The sequence below is a fragment of the Melanotaenia boesemani genome, chromosome 6 (assembly GCF_017639745.1).
Source record: "Melanotaenia boesemani isolate fMelBoe1 chromosome 6, fMelBoe1.pri, whole genome shotgun sequence".
Taxonomy (NCBI): Eukaryota; Metazoa; Chordata; class Actinopteri; order Atheriniformes; family Melanotaeniidae; genus Melanotaenia; species Melanotaenia boesemani.
In genome coordinates this window covers 39,230,108-39,249,731 of record NC_055687.1, presented here as the reverse complement: position 1 = coordinate 39,249,731, position 19,624 = coordinate 39,230,108, and the positions used below count along the sequence as shown (strand labels likewise).

The 19,624-nt window shown below is 43.5% G+C and overlaps 2 protein-coding genes across 3 annotated transcripts in view; both read right to left on the bottom strand.

The window, feature by feature from the left end:
• tgfb2 (transforming growth factor, beta 2) overlaps positions 1-19,624 on the bottom strand; it is a 117,851-nt gene that overhangs the window by 84,096 nt on the left and 14,131 nt on the right. The window lies entirely within an intron of this gene.
• Positions 8,331-11,478, bottom strand: LOC121641831. Its single transcript, XM_041988162.1, has 2 exons — positions 9,087-11,478; positions 8,331-8,995 (listed from the first exon to the last, which is right to left on the bottom strand). The coding sequence occupies exon 1, from the start codon at positions 11,008-11,010 to the stop codon at positions 9,088-9,090; it is 1,923 nt and encodes a 640-aa protein (XP_041844096.1). The 5' UTR covers positions 11,011-11,478; the 3' UTR covers positions 8,331-8,995; position 9,087.

The following is a 19,624-nucleotide window of genomic DNA, read 5'->3' as shown; positions in this document are numbered from 1 at the left end:
AATAAGCAAATTGTGACAATGAGGAAATTTGTGCTGCAGGAACCATGTTGGTCAAGACCAGGCTTGGTGATGTCCAAAAATTTGTTAGAGTAACAGAGCTGGATCTGAAAGGGTTTTTGATTGCAGGTAAGAAAGCTTTAAGGTGCTAATACTATAGTAACTGTAATTGTACCTTTCACAAATGTTACCTTCTCTAGCCAAATTGAGTAACTTTTACTGCATGCTTTACCTAAAAAGTAATACTAATTTATAATATAGTCTATGTATATATGCAAAACTATACTATACATAGTAAGTAATACTAGTATAAGTAATATGAGTAATTTCATTTCACTATTTAATTCATTGTTTGTTCAAAAGGAATGTTGCATATTGATTATATATTTGAGTGTGAAACCAGCATAAGTCTGATTTACACAAGCGTTTGTCTTTTCCTGTAGCATTTGAAAAGTTTGGTGTGCCAGCTGTGACAGAAGGTGTGAAGGTTGTTGACAGTTCCGGGACTGAGTTGGATGAGGACGTATTTGAAGATGTAGTTAAAGATCCCTCAGCTGGAGTACTAACCATCAAATATGACAGTGGTTTGTATCAGTTATATTTGTAATTTATATTGTAGTATTTAATGGACATGCTAGTTCCTTGTAGTTATTTGTGTTTTGCCTTCCATCTGCTTCTCCTATCATGGCCAGAGTCTGTCTCCACGGTACCATCTCCTAAGCAGTCCGAACCACCATCCCTTGATTCATCTGATTCTGGAGATACAGTCATCCTTTCAGAGAGTCCTTCCAGTAAACGACAGAGGCTGGACACAGAAGCCAAGCACGTACGAATTAACACACACACCATTGCTGAGCACGAATTATGTTAGTCCACAAAAGTCCGAAAAAAAAGTGTGTTATTTCAATACTAAAAATATAAGAGTTAAGTTCTTTTTAAATTACATGCTTAGCAATAGAACTTAATATTTTCATTAACAGTAACTAATGTATTACTGGGATATATTCTCAACATGCTGAATTTTGCTTTTTGTTTGAAGTTGGTGGAATCCATTCTCACCAAGAAACCTGGTGGGGACCGCATAATGAAGGAATATACTCGAAGCAAGTCCCTGACAGATGAAACCAGAAGGAAAATGGTTAACATACTGGCAGCTGACATGACAGAGAAAAATGGGTAATTTGTGAAGTGTTTTTAGTTCGCTCAATGTAGCTGTTGGATTAAATTCAACTGTTGAATGTTAAACCCAGTGCATACAACTAAGAACTCTTACTACATTTTTTTTTATCTTGCAGCACATCACCACCTAAACAGGTGAAAGAAATGTATGCCAGAGGAATTGTGAGCTTATTCCCATATCTCAGTGACCCATTCTCCAGGAACGGTTATGTAAGTCACATTGTATAATGACTGTTATGATGTTAAATGCTACATTGAAACATTTTCATTCCTAACAGAGCATTCAAAATTCAATTTCAAATTCAAAATCTCAGTGGAAAATCTAGAACTCAACACTTTCAGTTCCTTCATACAATTGTCAAATAAATTGGTGTGTGTGTGTATATATATATATATATATGTTCCTCTGCATACATGAGTCTCTTACAAGTTGCAGTTATGGAACTATGGCTGAGATGGTGTTGTTTTCACCCCATGGTGTTATTCAAAAATGTATTTGGGTGGAGCTACAGGAAAGGCCTAGGGAGCAGAGAGGGAGAAGTGGTGGATTGATATTCAAAACATCACTTTTTTTTTATGTCCAAAAGTCACTTTGAAGCAACTTAGAAAAACTTTAATTATTGGAATGTTTGTTTGTCTTATCGTTTTACCATCCAAGGAGCATTATTATGATGGTGAGAGTGGCACTGGGTACTTGGCCTGGAGGATTAAAACTATTCAGAGATCGGCTGCTAGAGACAGACAGTTGTCATATGGAGGTACACTATAACTAGATCTGAAAATTGTGTGTGGGATTTGGTTTTTGTCTGTTAGTGTATATGGTTGTCATAATATGGTATTTTCCCATATCGTGTAGCATCATCTGAAGGAGGATCTCGTGATGATGGGCCTGGAGGACCAGTTGCCAGACGAGAGTCCCAGTTTATTCCAGACACTGTCCTGAGTGAAGATGAGTGTAAGGAGGCCATTGCACTGATTAAACATTCAGCTGATGAGGACACTATCAAGAAGAAGATGAGGCTGACATTTAACTTCCGCCGCAACATGGTCCTTGACCCCCAGCAGTCAAGCAATATACTGTCTGTCTTTCCACGTTTCAAAGATGTCAAAGGCTTGGTAATTATTTAATCATTTTGACTATTTTCATTATTTGTGTGTTTTTAGTGACAAACAATTTATGTAATTCATTTGGCTGTGAAATTTTGAAATTCTTACCCATTATTCTCACCCTAGGTGGAACAGGATTTTGTTTTGATGTTTGGGGAGGATGTCTCAGACAGGTTTCTGGAGAAATGGGTGACTTCCTTCAAGAAAAAGATTATCCAACAATGCAGAAAGCTTCCATCCACCAGCGAGCTCGAAGATCTCCTCCTGGCAGCCGATCCTCCTGAGGATGGCACTGAAGTGGATGTTGACCTTGGTAAGTATGACTTTGTCCACATTCTACTGGCTGCACTTATGTATGCTTTACTATAATTATGTTAGTGTTAAGTTCTTACTGTGCAGAACAATGTCAGGATCTGTATTCCAGGTATTGATAGTTACTAGCGACACAAAAACTTTCAGTCACATAAGACATGGAACAATAACACATTTACTGTACCTGTGGGTTCACAGACACATTAGCCAGGATGATGGTTAGGATGGTGTCTTTATTAATAGTTAAAATATTAAATGAAAATTGGGTGGTTAAATTAGAGGGCTTTTGATCACATAGAACAACTGTCTTTTTTTTTTTTTTTTTTTTTTTTTTTTAAGAGAGCTGTTGAAATTGTAGAATCGCAAAATTTTGCTCATGGTCCACTAAAATTTATGTTTTTACAGGTTGGGACAGTGACCTCTCATCGATTTTGCTGTTGTTACATCTGATTCCACCCTCTGCCCAGGGTTGTAAAAGACCTGGAAAGGTGTCTGCTTCCCACGCAGAGAAGCATCTTGTGGTCTTTAAAAAGGTTTGTTTTCTTAATGAATTGTTTCTTAATAATGTTTTTATTTGGAAATGTTTCACTCAGGAGCCTCTGTTTTGCCGGTAACAATCATATACAGTTAAATACTGTATATATAAATGTAAACTATTTTTTTGTTTTTGCTTTTTTTGTAATATTACAATGATGTAACTATAATAGTCTCACCACATGTTTTGTGTTTTTCTCAGACAGGAACCAGCATCCAAGAGCATCTTGATGCTATCACTACCAGCACGCAACCCTATCTTCTGGCTGTTGGAGTTAAGAAGAAAGCACCTCACCAGTTTTTCATCATCCTTGACAAGAATGCCATTGCTTGCAGGTCAACCTCTTCTCTTGGTGCCTTTGATGAATTGTTTAAGGCGCATTACGTCTTTGCCACATCATACAATCCCATGCTGAACAACATGTTCACATTCATCCAAACCACTGTCTACAACATAGATGTTGGCAAAGTGAAGGAGAGTCCTCGGGTCGCAGAAGTTCGGGCTAGGTTGCTTCATTAGTGGCTAGGTTGCTTTATTAGTACTTGAAGCGATTTGACATGAAGTGTTTTGTTTGTCAGATTGAGTTAAGTTGTGTAAATTCACTTGTTCGGCATTTGAGAGTAGTTCATGGTTACTTGGATGGAAAAAATCTTCGCCTTAAATGTGCTCAGACTGGATGTGGGCGTGTGCTTGGAACTTTTTCTGGGTTTAGGAAACATTTAAACACCAAGCACACGGACAGTATTGACCAGCAAGTTAACAATGGTGTCAATCCAAGCAGAGCAGACCACGGTGATGAAGGAGAGCTGATGACAGCTAATGTAGAAGAGACAGCCATAACATCTACATCATCGACAATTTCCAATAGCAGCACTTTAGATAGGTGTGCTGCAGCTATCACACAACTCAGAGCAGCTGGATTAAGTCAGTCTAATGTTAAGAGGTTTGTCTCATCCATGGAAGAAGTGATTTTTGAGATTTACAGTCAGGCTAAGGATGTAGCTTTACAGTGCTTGTCTCTCCAGGATACAGAAAATAGGAGCAAAATAGAACAATCCTTCCAGATGTTGGAAAATCCATTCACACCTTTAAATTCAGAAGCAAAACTAAACAAACACTTAAAAGAGAAATGGGGACTCGTTGAACCTGTTCAAAAAGTTGTCGGAACAAGATTTGACAGCAGAAGAAACAAAAGTACTGGGACATATGACCAAGTAATTATAACTGATATGTTTGCATATGTTCCCATTTTGGAAACCCTGAAGAATATTTTACAAAAATCAGAATTTGCAGACATGTTAAAGCCAAGGTATATTCCCAAGGAAGTTGTGTATGCAGACTTGAAAGATGCCACCTATTTTAAAGAAAGTCCCCTATTTTCAGTGGAAAAAGATGCCTTGCAAATTCAGTTGTTTTATGATGACTTTGAAACTGCAAATGTCTTGGGATCTAAAAAGGGTTTACATAAATTAGGTGCTATATATTTTACTCTAAGGAATTTCCCTCCAATTTTTAATTCATCTTTAATGAATATTCATTTGTGTGCTCTATTCCATGCACAGGACATCAAGCGTTATGGCTTAAATGTGATACTTGAACCACTTGTTAATGATTTGAAAGTGCTTGAGACAGAGGGACTTAAAATTCCAACTACTGAACATGCGATTCGTGGTACTGTAGTTCAGGTCACTGGGGACAATCTTGGTTTGCATGTTCTATTTGGCTTTGTGGAGTCATTTGGGGCTCAATATTGCTGTCGCTTTTGTCTCCTTGAGAAAAAATTTTTTCAGACTGTATTCTGTGAAGATGATCCAGAAGTTGATTTAAGAACTGTTGATACACATTCACAGCACTGTCAGACTTTACAAACAGATCCTAGGCTGCCTCATTTATATGGTGTGAAACGTGTTTGTTTGTTGAATTCACTCAAGTATTTCAACACAGCTAACAACTTTTCTGTAGACATAATGCATGATATTTTAGAAGGGGTTGGCCAGTTTGAGGTGAAACTGATTCTGAAGTACATTCAAGGCAACTTCCTAAGTGCTGAACAAGTGGCTGGAAGAATACATGCATATGACTATGGATTCAATCAGCAGCGAAACCGTCCACCTCTGCCAACAGATAAGTTGCTTGATGGAAGTAATGATTTGGGCCTGAATGCCATACAATCTTGGTGCTTGTTGCGCAATATGCCTTTACTATTTGGGGATTTGATAGAGACAGATGATAAACATTGGCATCTCCTACTTCTGCTCTTACATATTGTTAACATTGTATTTTCCCCCGTCCTGTCAGAAGGCATGACTGTATACCTAAAACATTTAATCTTTGATCATCATCGGCTGTTCAAGCAGTTATTTCCGGAAATAACTCTTTTGCCAAAGCATCATTTCATGATTCATTACCCTCGTTGTATAAGGCAGATTGGTCCGATTTTGCACACATGGTGCATGCGGTATGAAGCCAAACATCATTTCTTCAAGCAGCAATTAAAAAGTTTTAAAAATATTACAAAGACATTAGCCACAAAGCACCAAAATTATATGGCAATGTATCATGAAACTTTTCACAAGGAAAGATTAATTTTAGGTCCAGGAAAGACTGTGACACTTCATGAGTTGAAACAGGGTGCAGCAATTGCTGCAAAATTTGGAACTGTATTGTCAACCAGTGTGTATTCTGCCAGGTGGATAAAATGTCATGGTACAGAGTACCGTTGTGACTTCATTATCTGTACTGAGGTAGCTTATGAGATGCCTGTATTTTGCAAGATTGAGAACATTGTCGTAAAAGATGACTGTGTTTTGCTCTGTGGAACATTGATGGAGTCCATTTGTTTTGATGATCATTACCACGCGTTTAAGGTCAAGCTGCATCCAGACAGGGTCCTAAAGTTGTTGCACATAAATGATCTTTTGTATTTCAAACCATTTGATGTTCAAATGAAATATGGAACCACAGATTCCTCTTTATATATTGTGCCATATTGCCATTTCATGCAAATCTAGGTTTATTATTTTAACTTGGTGGCGTTGTTGGGCTTACCAAAAGTTTGTTTTGTATGTAATGTTTTTATGCAGACTTGAGATAAGTTGCTTGGCACGGCAGGCACACCTACATCTACCTCAAATGTTCTATTTATAGTTCACTTGGAGCCCTGTAATATGACCCATTTGTACAGGTTGTCATAGGGTCGCTTGGCACGGCAAGCACACCATTGTACAACCTTACTGTAACACTGTTGCTTGTGCTGTTTCAAAAGGTTTAAGGTGACGCATGTGAACAAGTTGTGGTGTTGGGTTGCTTGGCACGGCAAGCACACCCATTGCACAACTATTCACCTTCTTTTTAAATGCAGCATGAACACGTGAACAGGTCATGAGTTAAAAATATTTTTGTACTAGTTGAAAATGCAAATGTTATGCATCTTTAAAAAGTGTTTTTATGCAATAAAAAGTTAAGTCAAATGCATTTTTGTGGTAAGTGGTTTTTGTGGAAAATGCTTTTACTGTACGTTTTAAAAAACAATATTGAATGACTCTGCATAGATACAATTTGACACTACAAAAGTGTAATAATAACACCAAATGTTTATCTGTGCAGTGTTAGTGACTGGCAGGATTTGACTCTGAGTTGATTTTTCACAGCAACAAGAGTACCATCAACACTTTTCAGAGTTACATGAGCCTCCAGTGTTAACCTTCAGTAACTCTATTCAGTGTTCATGGGGATTAGAATCAGAGTTGATTTGTTACCACAGCAGTGTATATTATCAACACTCCTGAGAATCATATTTACTCTCTCTAGAGTTATTTAACCTGTAGTGTTAAATTTTATTAACTTTGTCTGGTGTAGTCCAGTGTTAATTTTTTACTCAATTTTGAGTTAATTTTACTCTGAAATTTTAACACTATGGGAAGAGTAAATTTAACACCAATTCCGATAAGGACCAAATACACTCAGACACGGTGTTAAATTTAACTCTTTAAGTGTTGATTTATCACTGCAAAATTTGCTGTGTAACAGACAGGAAACAGAGGCTGGATACGTGCAGGGTTAAACCGAGACGATCTGGCCCTGAAGGATTGTCACAGTCCAGTATATAAAGGGTGCAGTCCAGCTGGAGCGCATCAGCTATCAAGCTGAAAAACTGGAGATGCGTTCGGGAGCAGCTGGGAAAACTGACCCCTATCAGCGGCGACGTGACACAACCACTAAAACATGTTCTGTCATTGTGATACAAAAATTCCATGTTATAAAACCCATCCAGATAAATAAGGAGCCAGTCTGCTGCCAGCATGTAGCAGTCAGTATGGAAAGTAGCTTTGGTCCTTCATTCCAGCAGAGCGGGACCAGACTGGAGGCTGGAGGTCTAGAAGTGATGCTACGCTAACGAAACACACAAGAGGAGGATTTCCTTTATTTATTCTTATACAATGTTTTTATTCTTGTCCTCATTTCCCTCAACTCCTTGTCCACCTGGTTAATAGCGGTGATGGTGTCCCTCTGCACCGCCCACCCAGCTGCAGCACCACCCACCCAGCAACTGGAAAGAAATATTATTTAACACTAAATAAACTGCTACAAGTCTCAGATGTATCTGTACATTTCCATTTTATGAATTAATACAGAAGACTACATTACCAGCATCATTACTATCATTTAGCAGCTTTTCTCCACAACGATCTACTGTGGGCTGCAGCGTCTTGCCTAAGACCCCAACTGGAAGGTGTTACTGTTCATGGCAAGCGGATGTTCTTCCGACTGAGATATCCAGCTGTGCGTTCCGATATCTCTGGCATGTCTTCCCTTCTGACACTGTGATGACAGAATCTCCACCTGCTGCCACTATTTATCCTTTCTGACACCAGTAATTTCCACGCCATGCCCACCAGTTAAACATTTTTACATTTTCAACATGGTCAATCAGGAATATCTGTCTCACACCCCGAAAAATTCCTCTTCTTCCCTCCCGAGCCATCATGGAAATGATGTGATGAATATGTATTACATTCATCTGACCATTTATAGCCACCATGTGGGCGGGGCAAGGTGCTCCCTCACGTGCGCCTAGGGTGACCAGATTCCAACTCACCAAATGTGGGACAACGACTACATATGTGTGGGACAATGTGAGATTCCAATGCATCAAGATAAAGTAAAAAAAAAAAAAACTCTTTCTATTCTGCCCTTTAGCTCATAACATTACTATTAAACATTATATTACATTACTACTTTAAAAACAAATATATATTACTTAAATTCAACTTTCTCAAATTCTCTGACATAAGCAAACAGCAAAACTTTCATGCTATTTCACAGTTTCTCTCAAGTTAACACACCTTAATTAAACACAATCAAACAGAATAAGCAGTCAAGGCTTCAATTCTTCTTTCAACTGTTCTTTAATGTGGTTTTAAATGGTTTGGCTTGCAAGTATTTCCAACAACAACCTCAGCACAACTCCAAACACCACAGCATTTAAGTGTTTGTTCTAGTAGAACATACTGAACCCACACATTCAAGACAAGTAATGAAATATGCTACATTTAGCACATAGACTTATTATCCGAACAAAACATTAACTATCATCTCTCAGCTCAGAATCACTATTCACACTAAAGAAATGGACATTGCCACCCAGTTGTAATGAATGCATCACTGGGTATAACAACAGGCACACAATAACACAGTAACAGTAACACAATAAATGCTCTTCCTGCACCAAGGAGAGCACTTGACTGAATTCTTTTGGATGGAAGTTTCGCCCATCACAAGTATTTCAGTTTTCACAATCACAGCAATAACTGCAGACAGACCTGGCCCACACAGGCAATGCACTTTCAGCACCCCATAAAGCACCTAGAGGTGAAACACAAGAACAGCAGTCTTAAAATCTAGCACCACACTGGCTAAGTGTCCTAATCTATATCTTACACAATGTTTATCTTACCTTAGGTGTTCCTCTTGGCTTTATATTTTTTGCTTGAGCGTGCAGCTTCCAATAAGGCCTTCTGCTTAAGTGCATAGCTGTAGAATTCCTTACAACTGTACTCAAAGTTGGTCTTCACTTGAATTTCACTCTTGATAAGCTCCACAGAGCAATGGTTCCTCTGGACAGTCCATGCTGCAGTCATGAGGGAAAACATTCTCTCCACAGCAGCGTTGGTTATGGGGATGCTGATGAGAAAAGATGCAACAGCAGTCAGATTTGGTGTCTTTGTCCCTTTAAGCAAGACGGACCACTTCTCCGCAACAGAAGCTCTTCTTTCTACAATTTCCTGCTGCTGTGGCAGAGTCACACAGTACTCTTCATACAGTTCATCCATGTCCACTTTCCTCTCTATCTGTAGGACCTCTACAGCAGCACTGAGCTGGAGGAATGTGAACTTGCTTTTCAGTGCTAAGCATGCAACATTTTTCTGATAGTTGTTGTCTGTGAAGTCATACCATTTTTCCAGGTAGTTGAGTGCAGCTTTGTAGAAGTTGGAAAAATCCTGTTTGATTGTTTCTGCCCTTTGCTCAGGAAACTGTTGGATGAGAGCAGTGGTCTCCATTCCAAAGAAGGAATCCATTTGCCGTTGTTGGAGCTTTGTCTTGAGAGTGAGCATCAGGTCATATATCTCACAGACGGTCCCATCCTGTCCCTCCAACAGCAGCACAACATCATGGAAGATCTTCAGTGTGTTTTTGAGGAAGGCCAGGTAGGCCTGCAGCTCAAGAGGTTGCCCCTCACCATCTTGATCCATTTTGAACAGCTGCCAAAGTGCTTTTGGGCACTGATTCTCCCCCAGTGACAAGAAGTAGCTCTTGATAGCTGCCCAGCTCTCATGTAGCCTCTGGACAGCAGGCCACAAACTCAGCCATCTTGTGGGTACATGTCTCAGTACTACATGATAATCTTCCTCCACAAATGAAAAAACTGCTTTCAGTGCCTCTGTACGCTGTGCAGACACTGAAAAGTGACTGAATATTTTGTTCACTACTAAGTCAATGTCAATGTTCAGCCTGTCTCCAGCATGCTTTGCACAGTTGTGTACTATGTGGGCCATACAGTTTGCCTTAATGATGCCACTGTTGTCTGCCTTTAGTTTCTGGAAAACAGAATTGTTTTTCCCGTAGTTTACACTTGCATTATCAGCAGTGTATGCTGAAATCATGTCCAGTTGTAGGCCATGTTCCTCTAACCTGCTTGTAATCTGTTGGTGTATGGTAGCAGCTGACTCATGGCTGTCCTCATAAAAGTCGAGGATCTTGTTTTTCAAACCCAGCTCTGGTGTCCAGTATCTCAGAGACAGTGGGAACAGTTTAGTTTTACCGTGATTAGATGAATCTGAAGCCACTGAAAAAAATGGCGTGTGGGCCTTTTTGTCACTTGGGAGATCTTGAACGACTGGTGTTTTTAATTCTCCCAAACAGATTTCTACAGAGGCAGGTGCAAGCACATCTGTTACTATGGAAGCTGCCTTTGTACGACCACATGACATTTTCTTTGCTATCTCAGAGTCTGGAAACAAGATCGATGTTAGCTTATTTCCACAGTCTTCTGACCTGTATGATTGAGAGTGTTGCACAGTGTGGTAAACACTTGTTATTTCAGCAGCCGTTACCTTGTCTATGTTTGAATCTTGTTTGGGCTTTAACAGGAACATGTCCATTGACTGGGAAGCCTCCTTTTGAGCGACACGTTTTGTGTGACTCGCAGATTTTCTGTGCCGTTTCACGTCGTACTCCCCGCCGTGTGAAACAGAAAAATCAGTCTGACAAACATTACAAAAAACTCTGTCAGAGCTGCCTTGGATAGGTTTAACCCAGAGGTACGTGCTTTCCCAATCTTTGTTGTAACAGCATTTTCTTTTTTTCGCTGCGGTCTCCATAATCTGTTTTTTTTTTTTTTTTTTTTTTTTTTTGCTGTGCGCCGTGGACGTTCAAGTCCTGCCTCCTAGTTTGACTGACATTCATTTCAATCTAATCAGCCAGACAGACTGCGTGTTATGACCAGAGCAATAGAGTAATGACAGCTCTCACTGCTTTTGTCACACAATCGGGTTATGAACGCCAGATTTCAACACAAAATCGGGAGTCTGTTAAATATGCGGCACAACGTCTCAATTTGTGGGACGTGTAAAAAGTGACGGAAATGTGGGACTATCCCGCACAAAGCGGGACATCTGGTCACCCTACGTGCGCCCGCTTTAGAGTTGATTCTGATTTATAAACAGAAACAGATGTAGGACGTGCGAGTGCACGATTTGATAAATCCAGTGCAGCATTTTCTTTTTGCGCAGAAGACGCCGCCTGTAGTTCGCTTTGCTACGTACAGGTTGATAAATGAGGCCCCTGGTCTGTGCTGGGTAAGGAGCTAGACCCTATGAGAACAGTGGTGGAGCAGCAGATGAGGAGGAAACTGTAGGGCAGTATAGACAATAATAAACACTCCCTCCATAACACCCTGTGACAGGACAGAGAAGCAGCTGTGGGGAGAGGCTGCAGGCTTGAGGTTCAGGAGGTCCGTGGTCCCTATGACCATCAGACTGGACTACAGTGAATTCTTAGATTGTTTTTTGATATTCATATTTCATTAATTTTAATTACTTATCTTATGGTTAATATGTGTATATATGTACAATTGTGAGCTGCTGGTCAATATCAATTTCACCCCCAGCATCACAGATGGAAAGAGGATAAAAATGTGGTGTTTAGTTGTATCATCCTTTCTCTAAATGAGACATTCAGCACACTTATGCATGTGAAATACTTCTGGACTCTTCAGTGTAAAATGTGCATGTACAGACAAAAACATAATTTTTTGGCTCACTGCTGCTCAGGTATTTGAATATATTCTTTTGGTGATGTTAGGACAGTGGTCTCTCCAAAAAGTTAGCTAAAGCTTAAGAAGATGAATGAAGAGCCCCTAACGGGGAGAGATGAAAACTCTGATTCAGTTGTCTTATGTGTATATTTAGCCTGATATCTCAGTGGGCTCACCACCTACAGGAGGGGCCATAGGGGTCGGGTGCATTGTGAGCTGGGCGGCTGCCAGAGGCGGGGACCCTGGCGGTCTGATCCTCGGCTGCAAAAGCTAGCTCTAGGGACCTGGAATGTCACCTCTCTGGCGGGGAAGGAGCCTGAGCTGGTGCGCGAGGTTGAGGGGTGCTGGCTAGATATAGTTGGACTCACCTCGACGCATGGCTTGGGCTCTGCAACAACTGCCCTCGAGAGGGGCTGGACCCTCTTCCATTCTGGAGTTGCTCCCGGTGAGAGGCGCCGAGCAGGTGTAGGCCTGCTCATTGCCCCCCAACTTGGTGCCTGTACGTTGAGGTTTACCCCGGTGGACGAAAGGGTAGCCTCCCTCTGCCTTCGGGTGGGGGGGGGGACGGGTCCTGACTGTTGTTTGTGCCAATGCACCGAATAGCAGTTCAGAGTACCCACCCTTTTTGGAGTACTTGGAGGGGGTGTTGGAGAGCACTCCTTCTGGGGACTCCCTCGTTCTGCTGGGGGACTTCAATGCTCACGTGGGCAATGACAGCGAGAACTGGAGGGGCGTGATTGAGAGGAACGGCCCCCCTGATCTGAATTCGAGTGGTGTTTTGTTATTGGACTTCTGTGCTCGTCATGGATTGTCCATAACGAACACCTTGTTCAGACATAAGAGTGTCCACATGTACACTTGGCACCAGGACACTCTAGGCCGCAGTTCCATGATCGACTTTGTAGTCGTGTCGTCGGACTTGCGGCCGCATGTCCTGGACACTCGGGTGAAGAGAGGGGCGGAGCTGTCAACTGATCACCACCTGGTGGTGAGTTGGCTCAAATGGTGGGGGAGGATGCCGGTCAGGCCTGGCAGACCCAAGCGTGTTGTGAGGGTCTGCTGGGAACGTCTGGCAGAGTCCCCTATCAGAAAGAGTTTCAACTCCCATCTCCGGCAGAGCTTCAACCATGTCCAGGGTGAGGTGGGGGACATTGAGTCCGAATGGGCTGTGTTCCGTGCCTATTGTCGAGGCGGCCAGCCGCAGCTGTGGCCGTAAGGTCGTCGGTGCCTGTCGTGGCGGTAACCCCCGAATTCGTTGGTGGACACCGGCAGTAAGGGATGCCGTCAAGCTGAAGAAGGAGTCCTATCGGGCCTTTTTGGCCTGTGGGACTCCAGAGGCAGCTGATGGGTATCGGTGGGCTAAGCGGAGCGCAGCTTCGGCGGTCGCTAAGGCAAAAGCTCGGGCATGGGAGGAGTTTGGAGAGGCCATGGAGAATGACTTCCGGACGGCTTCGAGGAGATTCTGGTCCACCATCCGGCTGCTCAGGAGGGGAAAGCAGTGCTCCGTCAACACTGTGTACAGTGGGGATGGGGGGCTGCTGACCTCGACTCGAGACGTTGTGAGGCGGTGGAGGGAATACTTCGAAGACCTCCTCAATCCCACCAACACGTCTTCTGACGAGGAAGCAGAGTCTGGGGTAGCTGGTGCTGGCTCGCCTATCTCTGGGGCTGAGGTCGCTGAGGTGGTTAAAAATCTCCTTGGTGGCAAGGCCCCGCGGGTGGATGAGGTCCGCCCGGAGTTCCTGTAGATGCTGTAGGGCTGTCTTGGTTGACACGCCTCTGTAGCATCGCGTGGACATCGGGGACAGTTCCCCTGGACTGGCAGACTGGGGTTGTGGTCCCCCTCTTCAAAAAGGGGGACCGGAGGGTGTGCTCCAACTACAGGGGGATCACACTCCTCAGCCTCCCCGGTAAGGTTCAGCACCTCCAAGTCCGAGACCATGGTCCTCAGCCGGAAAAGGGTGGAGTGCTCTCTCCAGGTCTGCGATGGGGTCCTGCCCCAAGTGGAGGAGTTTACATATCTCGGGGTATTGTTCACGAGTGAGGGAAGGATGGAGCGGGAGATCGACAGGTGGATCGGTGCTCTACATCACTCTGTCGTGGTGAAGAGAGAGCTGAGCCAAAAGGCAAAGCTCTCGATTTACCGGTCGATCTATGTTCCTACCCTCACCTATGGTAACAAGCTGTGGGTAATGACTGAAAGAACGAGATCTCGAATACAAGCGGCCGAAATGAGTTTTCTCCTTGTTACGTCCCCTGAGGGACGTGAGTTTAGTGGTGATCATTGCCTACAGCTGGGACTTGTTCAGCCTGAAAAGGCTGGGCCCTAACGTGTCTTTGGACTGGCTGCATCGGCTGTCCATCACTCTCCTTCCCTCTGATTGGTTGGCCTTCAAGCCAATCGCCTTGCAGCTTCCTAGATAACCAGGAAATAAAGGACTGCTGCAGTGTTGAGTCAGGAGGGAGAAGTAGGGCTGCACAGGCTGCTTCCCCTCACTTGGGATGAGAGAGGCTAATTAGCACAAGTGGCCTCTTCTCTTTGTGTTTGGCTGGATAATGGCGGCGATGTTTTACTGGGTGTTTGTTGTGCTGGTTGGTAGTCTGTTTGAGGTTGGACAGTTTGAGTATGTGCAGCAGGACCACTCCTGCCTGCTCGTGTGTTCCCCGTGGGGGAACGGTAGAACAGTCCATTTAGTTTCACATTTAGTTTGGACCTACCTTTTGATCTACACTCAGTATTGGTTTAAGCATCACTAGGCTTTCGTTTGTGTTCAGCCTTTTTGTTATCTTTGTGTTACGTATTAGGTTTATGTTGTGTTGGGCTAGATTAGGCTTTTGGTTGTGACGGATGTCACTTAGTTTATTGGAACTGCTGCCTTTTGGTTCGTTTCGTTATCACCCCGAGTTATGGACACGTTTTGGTTTTACTCGGTGGTGTTTGTGTTTTTGGGTTAAATCGTTTTCTTTATTTCAGCAGTTTCACTAACCCCAACACTTTACCATCTTTTGTTACAGGTTTTATTTGTCGTTTTACATTTATGTCAATAAACTGTGTTGGTTGACTTTTACACCTGTCCTCAACGTGCTTTTATGTTGCGCCCTTCCATACCCCTGATATGGGTCGTAACATAATGGGGGCTCGTCCGGGATCTTTCTTTCCGGTAGGGGTAGACTCTTTTTTTACATCACCTAGAAAGTTCCCTGGGTTGTTGGTACGTTGTGGCTAAACCAGCCGTGGTTGTCATTTATGTGGACGCGAGTAGGATCAGTTTGTTTTGAAGGGCTTCCTTCCAGCTGCTTCCTGTGGAGACTGTCAGGCAGGTCTCGTGCCGAGTGGGGAGTTCACTCTGTGTTTTGGAGGTTGGCACCTGGATGCTGAGCTGGTTCCGTTGGAGGCGTGTGGGGAGAGGATATGGTGTTTCAGAACCTGTTCTTGCAGCTATGAATGGGCGCTCTGGCCTAGGGGCGACCCAGTGTGTATAGAGGGAAAACTCTCTTCGTCTGTCTGGTGTGAGAAGCAGGAGTGCCTGCTTACCTTCCCCTGACTCGCTCTGCTTTCCTTCTGTTGAACATCCAGGAAAGGGTGTAGGAAAGCTGGTGGTTTCGTTAACAGGCTGCACGAGTTCGGACACCCCCTCCCCCTTCGGCTGCTAGTTTGCAGCGCTTGTTCACTTCGTTGGTGAGATGCATCTTAGGGTTCGGTGCCTGACTTCAGGGATGCAGAAGTGAACTCGTCATCGGCCATTTTGTGGATTCTGTGGTGGCCGGATGAGGTGGGCAATTTGTGTTTCGTCCATCTATGTTTGTGTGGGGAAGGCTGCTTTAGTGTTTACGTGCTTTGTCCACTTTGTAATAGTGGCCGTGTGTGTGTGTGTTTCCCTACATTTTGTGAGGTAGAGGGATTCGTGTTATGCCCTCGTAGGGGGATTCGTGACACGCTTGTGTTGGGCCCTCTTCGTTGTGTGGAATGGCTGCTTTAGTGGAGTTGTATGTGCGTGTGCACTTTGTATAGTGGCCATGTGTGTTTCCATACCTTTTGTTGTGTAGGGGGATTTCTGAAGTAACTTATGCCCTCTTTGTTTGTGTTGGGAAGGCCGCTTTAGTGTTTATGTGCTTTGTGCACTTTGTAATAGTGGCCGTGTGTGTTTCCCTACCTTTGGTGTGGCAGAGGGATTCGTATTAAGCCCTCGTCGAGGGATTCGTGCTGTGCACTCAGTGGCCATGTGTGTTTCCACACCTTTTGTTGTTGTGGGGGGGTTCCCGAAGTTAAAAATGCCCTCTTTGTTTGTGTGTGGGAGCGGTTAGTTAAGTTAGGAGGTTTTGTGTTTCAAAATCCTTAAGAGGATTTTGTAACTTTAGGGGGAGAGTGTTACGTCCCCTGAGGGACGTGAGTTTAGTGGTGATCATTGCCTACAGCTGGGACTTGTTCAGCCTGAAAAGGCTGGGCCCTAACGTGTCTTTGGACTGGCTGCATCGGCTGTCCATCACTCTCCTTCCCTCTGATTGGTTGGCCTTCAAGCCAATCGCCTTGCAGCTTCCTAGATAACCAGGAAATAAAGGACTGCTGCAGTGTTGAGTCAGGAGGGAGAAGTAGGGCTGCACAGGCTGCTTCCCCTCACTTGGGATGAGAGAGGCTAATTAGCACAAGTGGCCTCTTCTCTTTGTGTTTGGCTGGATAATGGCGGCGATGTTTTACTGGGTGTTTGTTGTGCTGGTTGGTAGTCTGTTTGAGGTTGGACAGTTTGAGTATGTGCAGCAGGACCACTCCTGCCTGCTCGTGTGTTCCCCGTGGGGGAACGGTAGAACAGTCCATTTAGTTTCACATTTAGTTTGGACCTACCTTTTGATCTACACTCAGTATTGGTTTAAGCATCACTAGGCTTTCGTTTGTGTTCAGCCTTTTTGTTATCTTTGTGTTACGTATTAGGTTTATGTTGTGTTGGGCTAGATTAGGCTTTTGGTTGTGACGGATGTCACTTAGTTTATTGGAACTGCTGCCTTTTGGTTCGTTTCGTTATCACCCCGAGTTATGGACACGTTTTGGTTTTACTCGGTGGTGTTTGTGTTTTTGGGTTAAATCGTTTTCTTTATTTCAGCAGTTTCACTAACCCCAACACTTTACCATCTTTTGTTACAGGTTTTATTTGTCGTTTTACATTTATGTCAATAAACTGTGTTGGTTGACTTTTACACCTGTCCTCAACGTGCTTTTATGTTGCGCCCTTCCATACCCCTGATATGGGTCGTAACACTCCTCATGGTGGCCGGGCTCTCCCTTAGAGATAGGGTGAGAAGCTCGGTGATCCGGGAGGGGCTCAGAGTAGAGCCGCTTCTCCTCCACATCGAGAGGAGCCAGATGAGGTGGCTCGGGCATCTGGTTAGGATGCCTCCTGGACGCCTCCCTGGTGAGGTGTTCCGGGCACGTCCCACCGGAAAGAGGCCCCGGGGCAGACCCAGGACACGCTGGACAGACTACATCTCTCGGCTGGCCTGGGAACGCCTCGGGATCCCTTCGGATGAGCTGGTGAATGTGGCCGAGGAGAGGGAAGTCTGGGTTTCTCTGCTTAGGCAGCTGCCCCCGTGACCCGACTCCGGACAAGCGGAAAGAAAATGGATGGATGGATGGATCTCAGAACAAATGTGTGAATGAGCAATCCGCCAAATGAAACCTGAGCACTTAGCTCTGTCTGGTTATCTAATGCTAATGCACACAAAGCAGCTGAGCAAAAGATAAAAGCAGACATCATTTCAACTTCTGAGCTCCAACTCTAAGCTGTATCTTGCATCATGGAGACCAGTTTCACACCATATTGTTTTAAATACCCCAAGAGAGTCAAACATTTACACAACACTGTGAAGAGAAGGAACCTGTTCCAAGGGGTTCAGCTAACTCTGAGTCTAAAAAGAAACTTTGGCCTGGAAACTTTCAGCCCATTCATGCAAGGAGTTTTTATACTATTGTATGAGAAACACAAAGCAGAAATTAATGAAAAAAGGAATAACTGTTGCTGCTGCAGCTAGGGAGAGAGTTGCATCATGGGAGAAAACTGCTGCCTGAGTCCATGTGGAAGCTGGAACCCATTGGTTCACTGATCCACTAAAAGGAAATTTAACCTGACAAAAACTAGAGCACGTGGGTTAAAATATTGGTGAATAGATAGAATGGGGTTATGTGTTAATGCGTGATAAAAAAAAAAAAGGAATGGTGTTAAATAATAAATGCCTTAACGCGATAACAAGGCATTAACATGCCCAGCCCTAATATATATATATATATATATATTTATATATAAAACTCTTCCCTCACCCACCCTCCCATCTCTCTTGGGTAGGCTGGGTAGCTGTTCCTCTCCAGCTCGGGTCCTCTATCAGAGTCCTGGGAGCTTGAGGGTCCTCCAGTATCTTAGCTGTTCCTAGGACTGCTCTCTTCTGAGAATGGAACAAGCTGCCAGTGGAGATTAAACTTTCACCAAATGTAGACATTTTTAATTCCAGGTTAAAAACATTTCTTTTCTCATGCGCCTATGCATGAAATCTATAAGGTAACTTTTTAACTTATTTTGCTTTTAATTATTTTAATGTAACTTATTATTTTACTGTGATTCTTGCTATGTGTTGCCACCTTTTACTATGGTTTTACTGATGGTTCTCCAGGTATCAGTTGGAGCCACTTCTCCAAGTTTGGGGGGACACGGCCCCCAGTGCTCCGATGACTACTGGTACTACTGTTGCCTTCACCTTCCAGGCTTTCTCCAGCTCTTCCTGGCATCCTTGGTATTTCTCCAGTGTCTCATGTTCCTTTTTCCTGATATTTCCATCAGTGGGGATACTACATCCATCACTACAGCTTTCCTTTGCTGCTCTTCCATGATCACAATGTCCGATTGGTTGGCCACCACCATTTTGGCCACCAGATCTGGGATGCTGCCTGGTGTGGTAGGTCTGGGCCTCCATTTCCCTGGTACTCAAAGCTTGCTCCTGTGCTGGCATGATTAGCTGTCCTTCAGTCCAGCCCTCTCTAGCCATTGGTAGGACTTGCTCACGTCCACCACCTCAGCTCTCTGTTGGTGGTACATCCCATGCAGGGACTTGTCCTCCATGATGGTTCCTCCATTTCATTCTCCTCCAGGTTCCATTGCCTGAGGCATTCACTTAGTACCATTGGGGCCATCTTCCTGATGTCTTCATGGAGCTTGAATGTTGTCCTTAGTGTATAGTCTGGACACTGGATCTGGGGTGGAACCCTCCATGCATGTTGAACAGCTTCCATGTTTTAACATTTGTGGTCTGAACTTCCTCCTTTGGCCAGCTTATTATCCCAGTAGCCCCAAAGCCTCATTGAGTTTGCAACAAAGGCTCTTAGAGTGTTGTTGATTTTGTACAACTTCAGGCATTCTAGGATCAATGTATGTGGCATTGAGTCAGAGGCTTTCTGGTAATCAATCCAGGTAATGCACAAGTTGGTATGTCTGGTTTTACAATCTAAGGCAACAGTTCCATCGACCAGCAGCTGCTGTTTGGCTCCTCTGGTACCTATATCCCTTAGAAGAAAGTTTGTCTATCTTCTTTTTATGAAGGCTTATGTTTTTATTTATTTTAAAACCTAAAAATGGAAATAAAAATGTGGTTCTTAAACAATGACAAATATCCTATGGTGGCTCTTATAAAATATATATTAA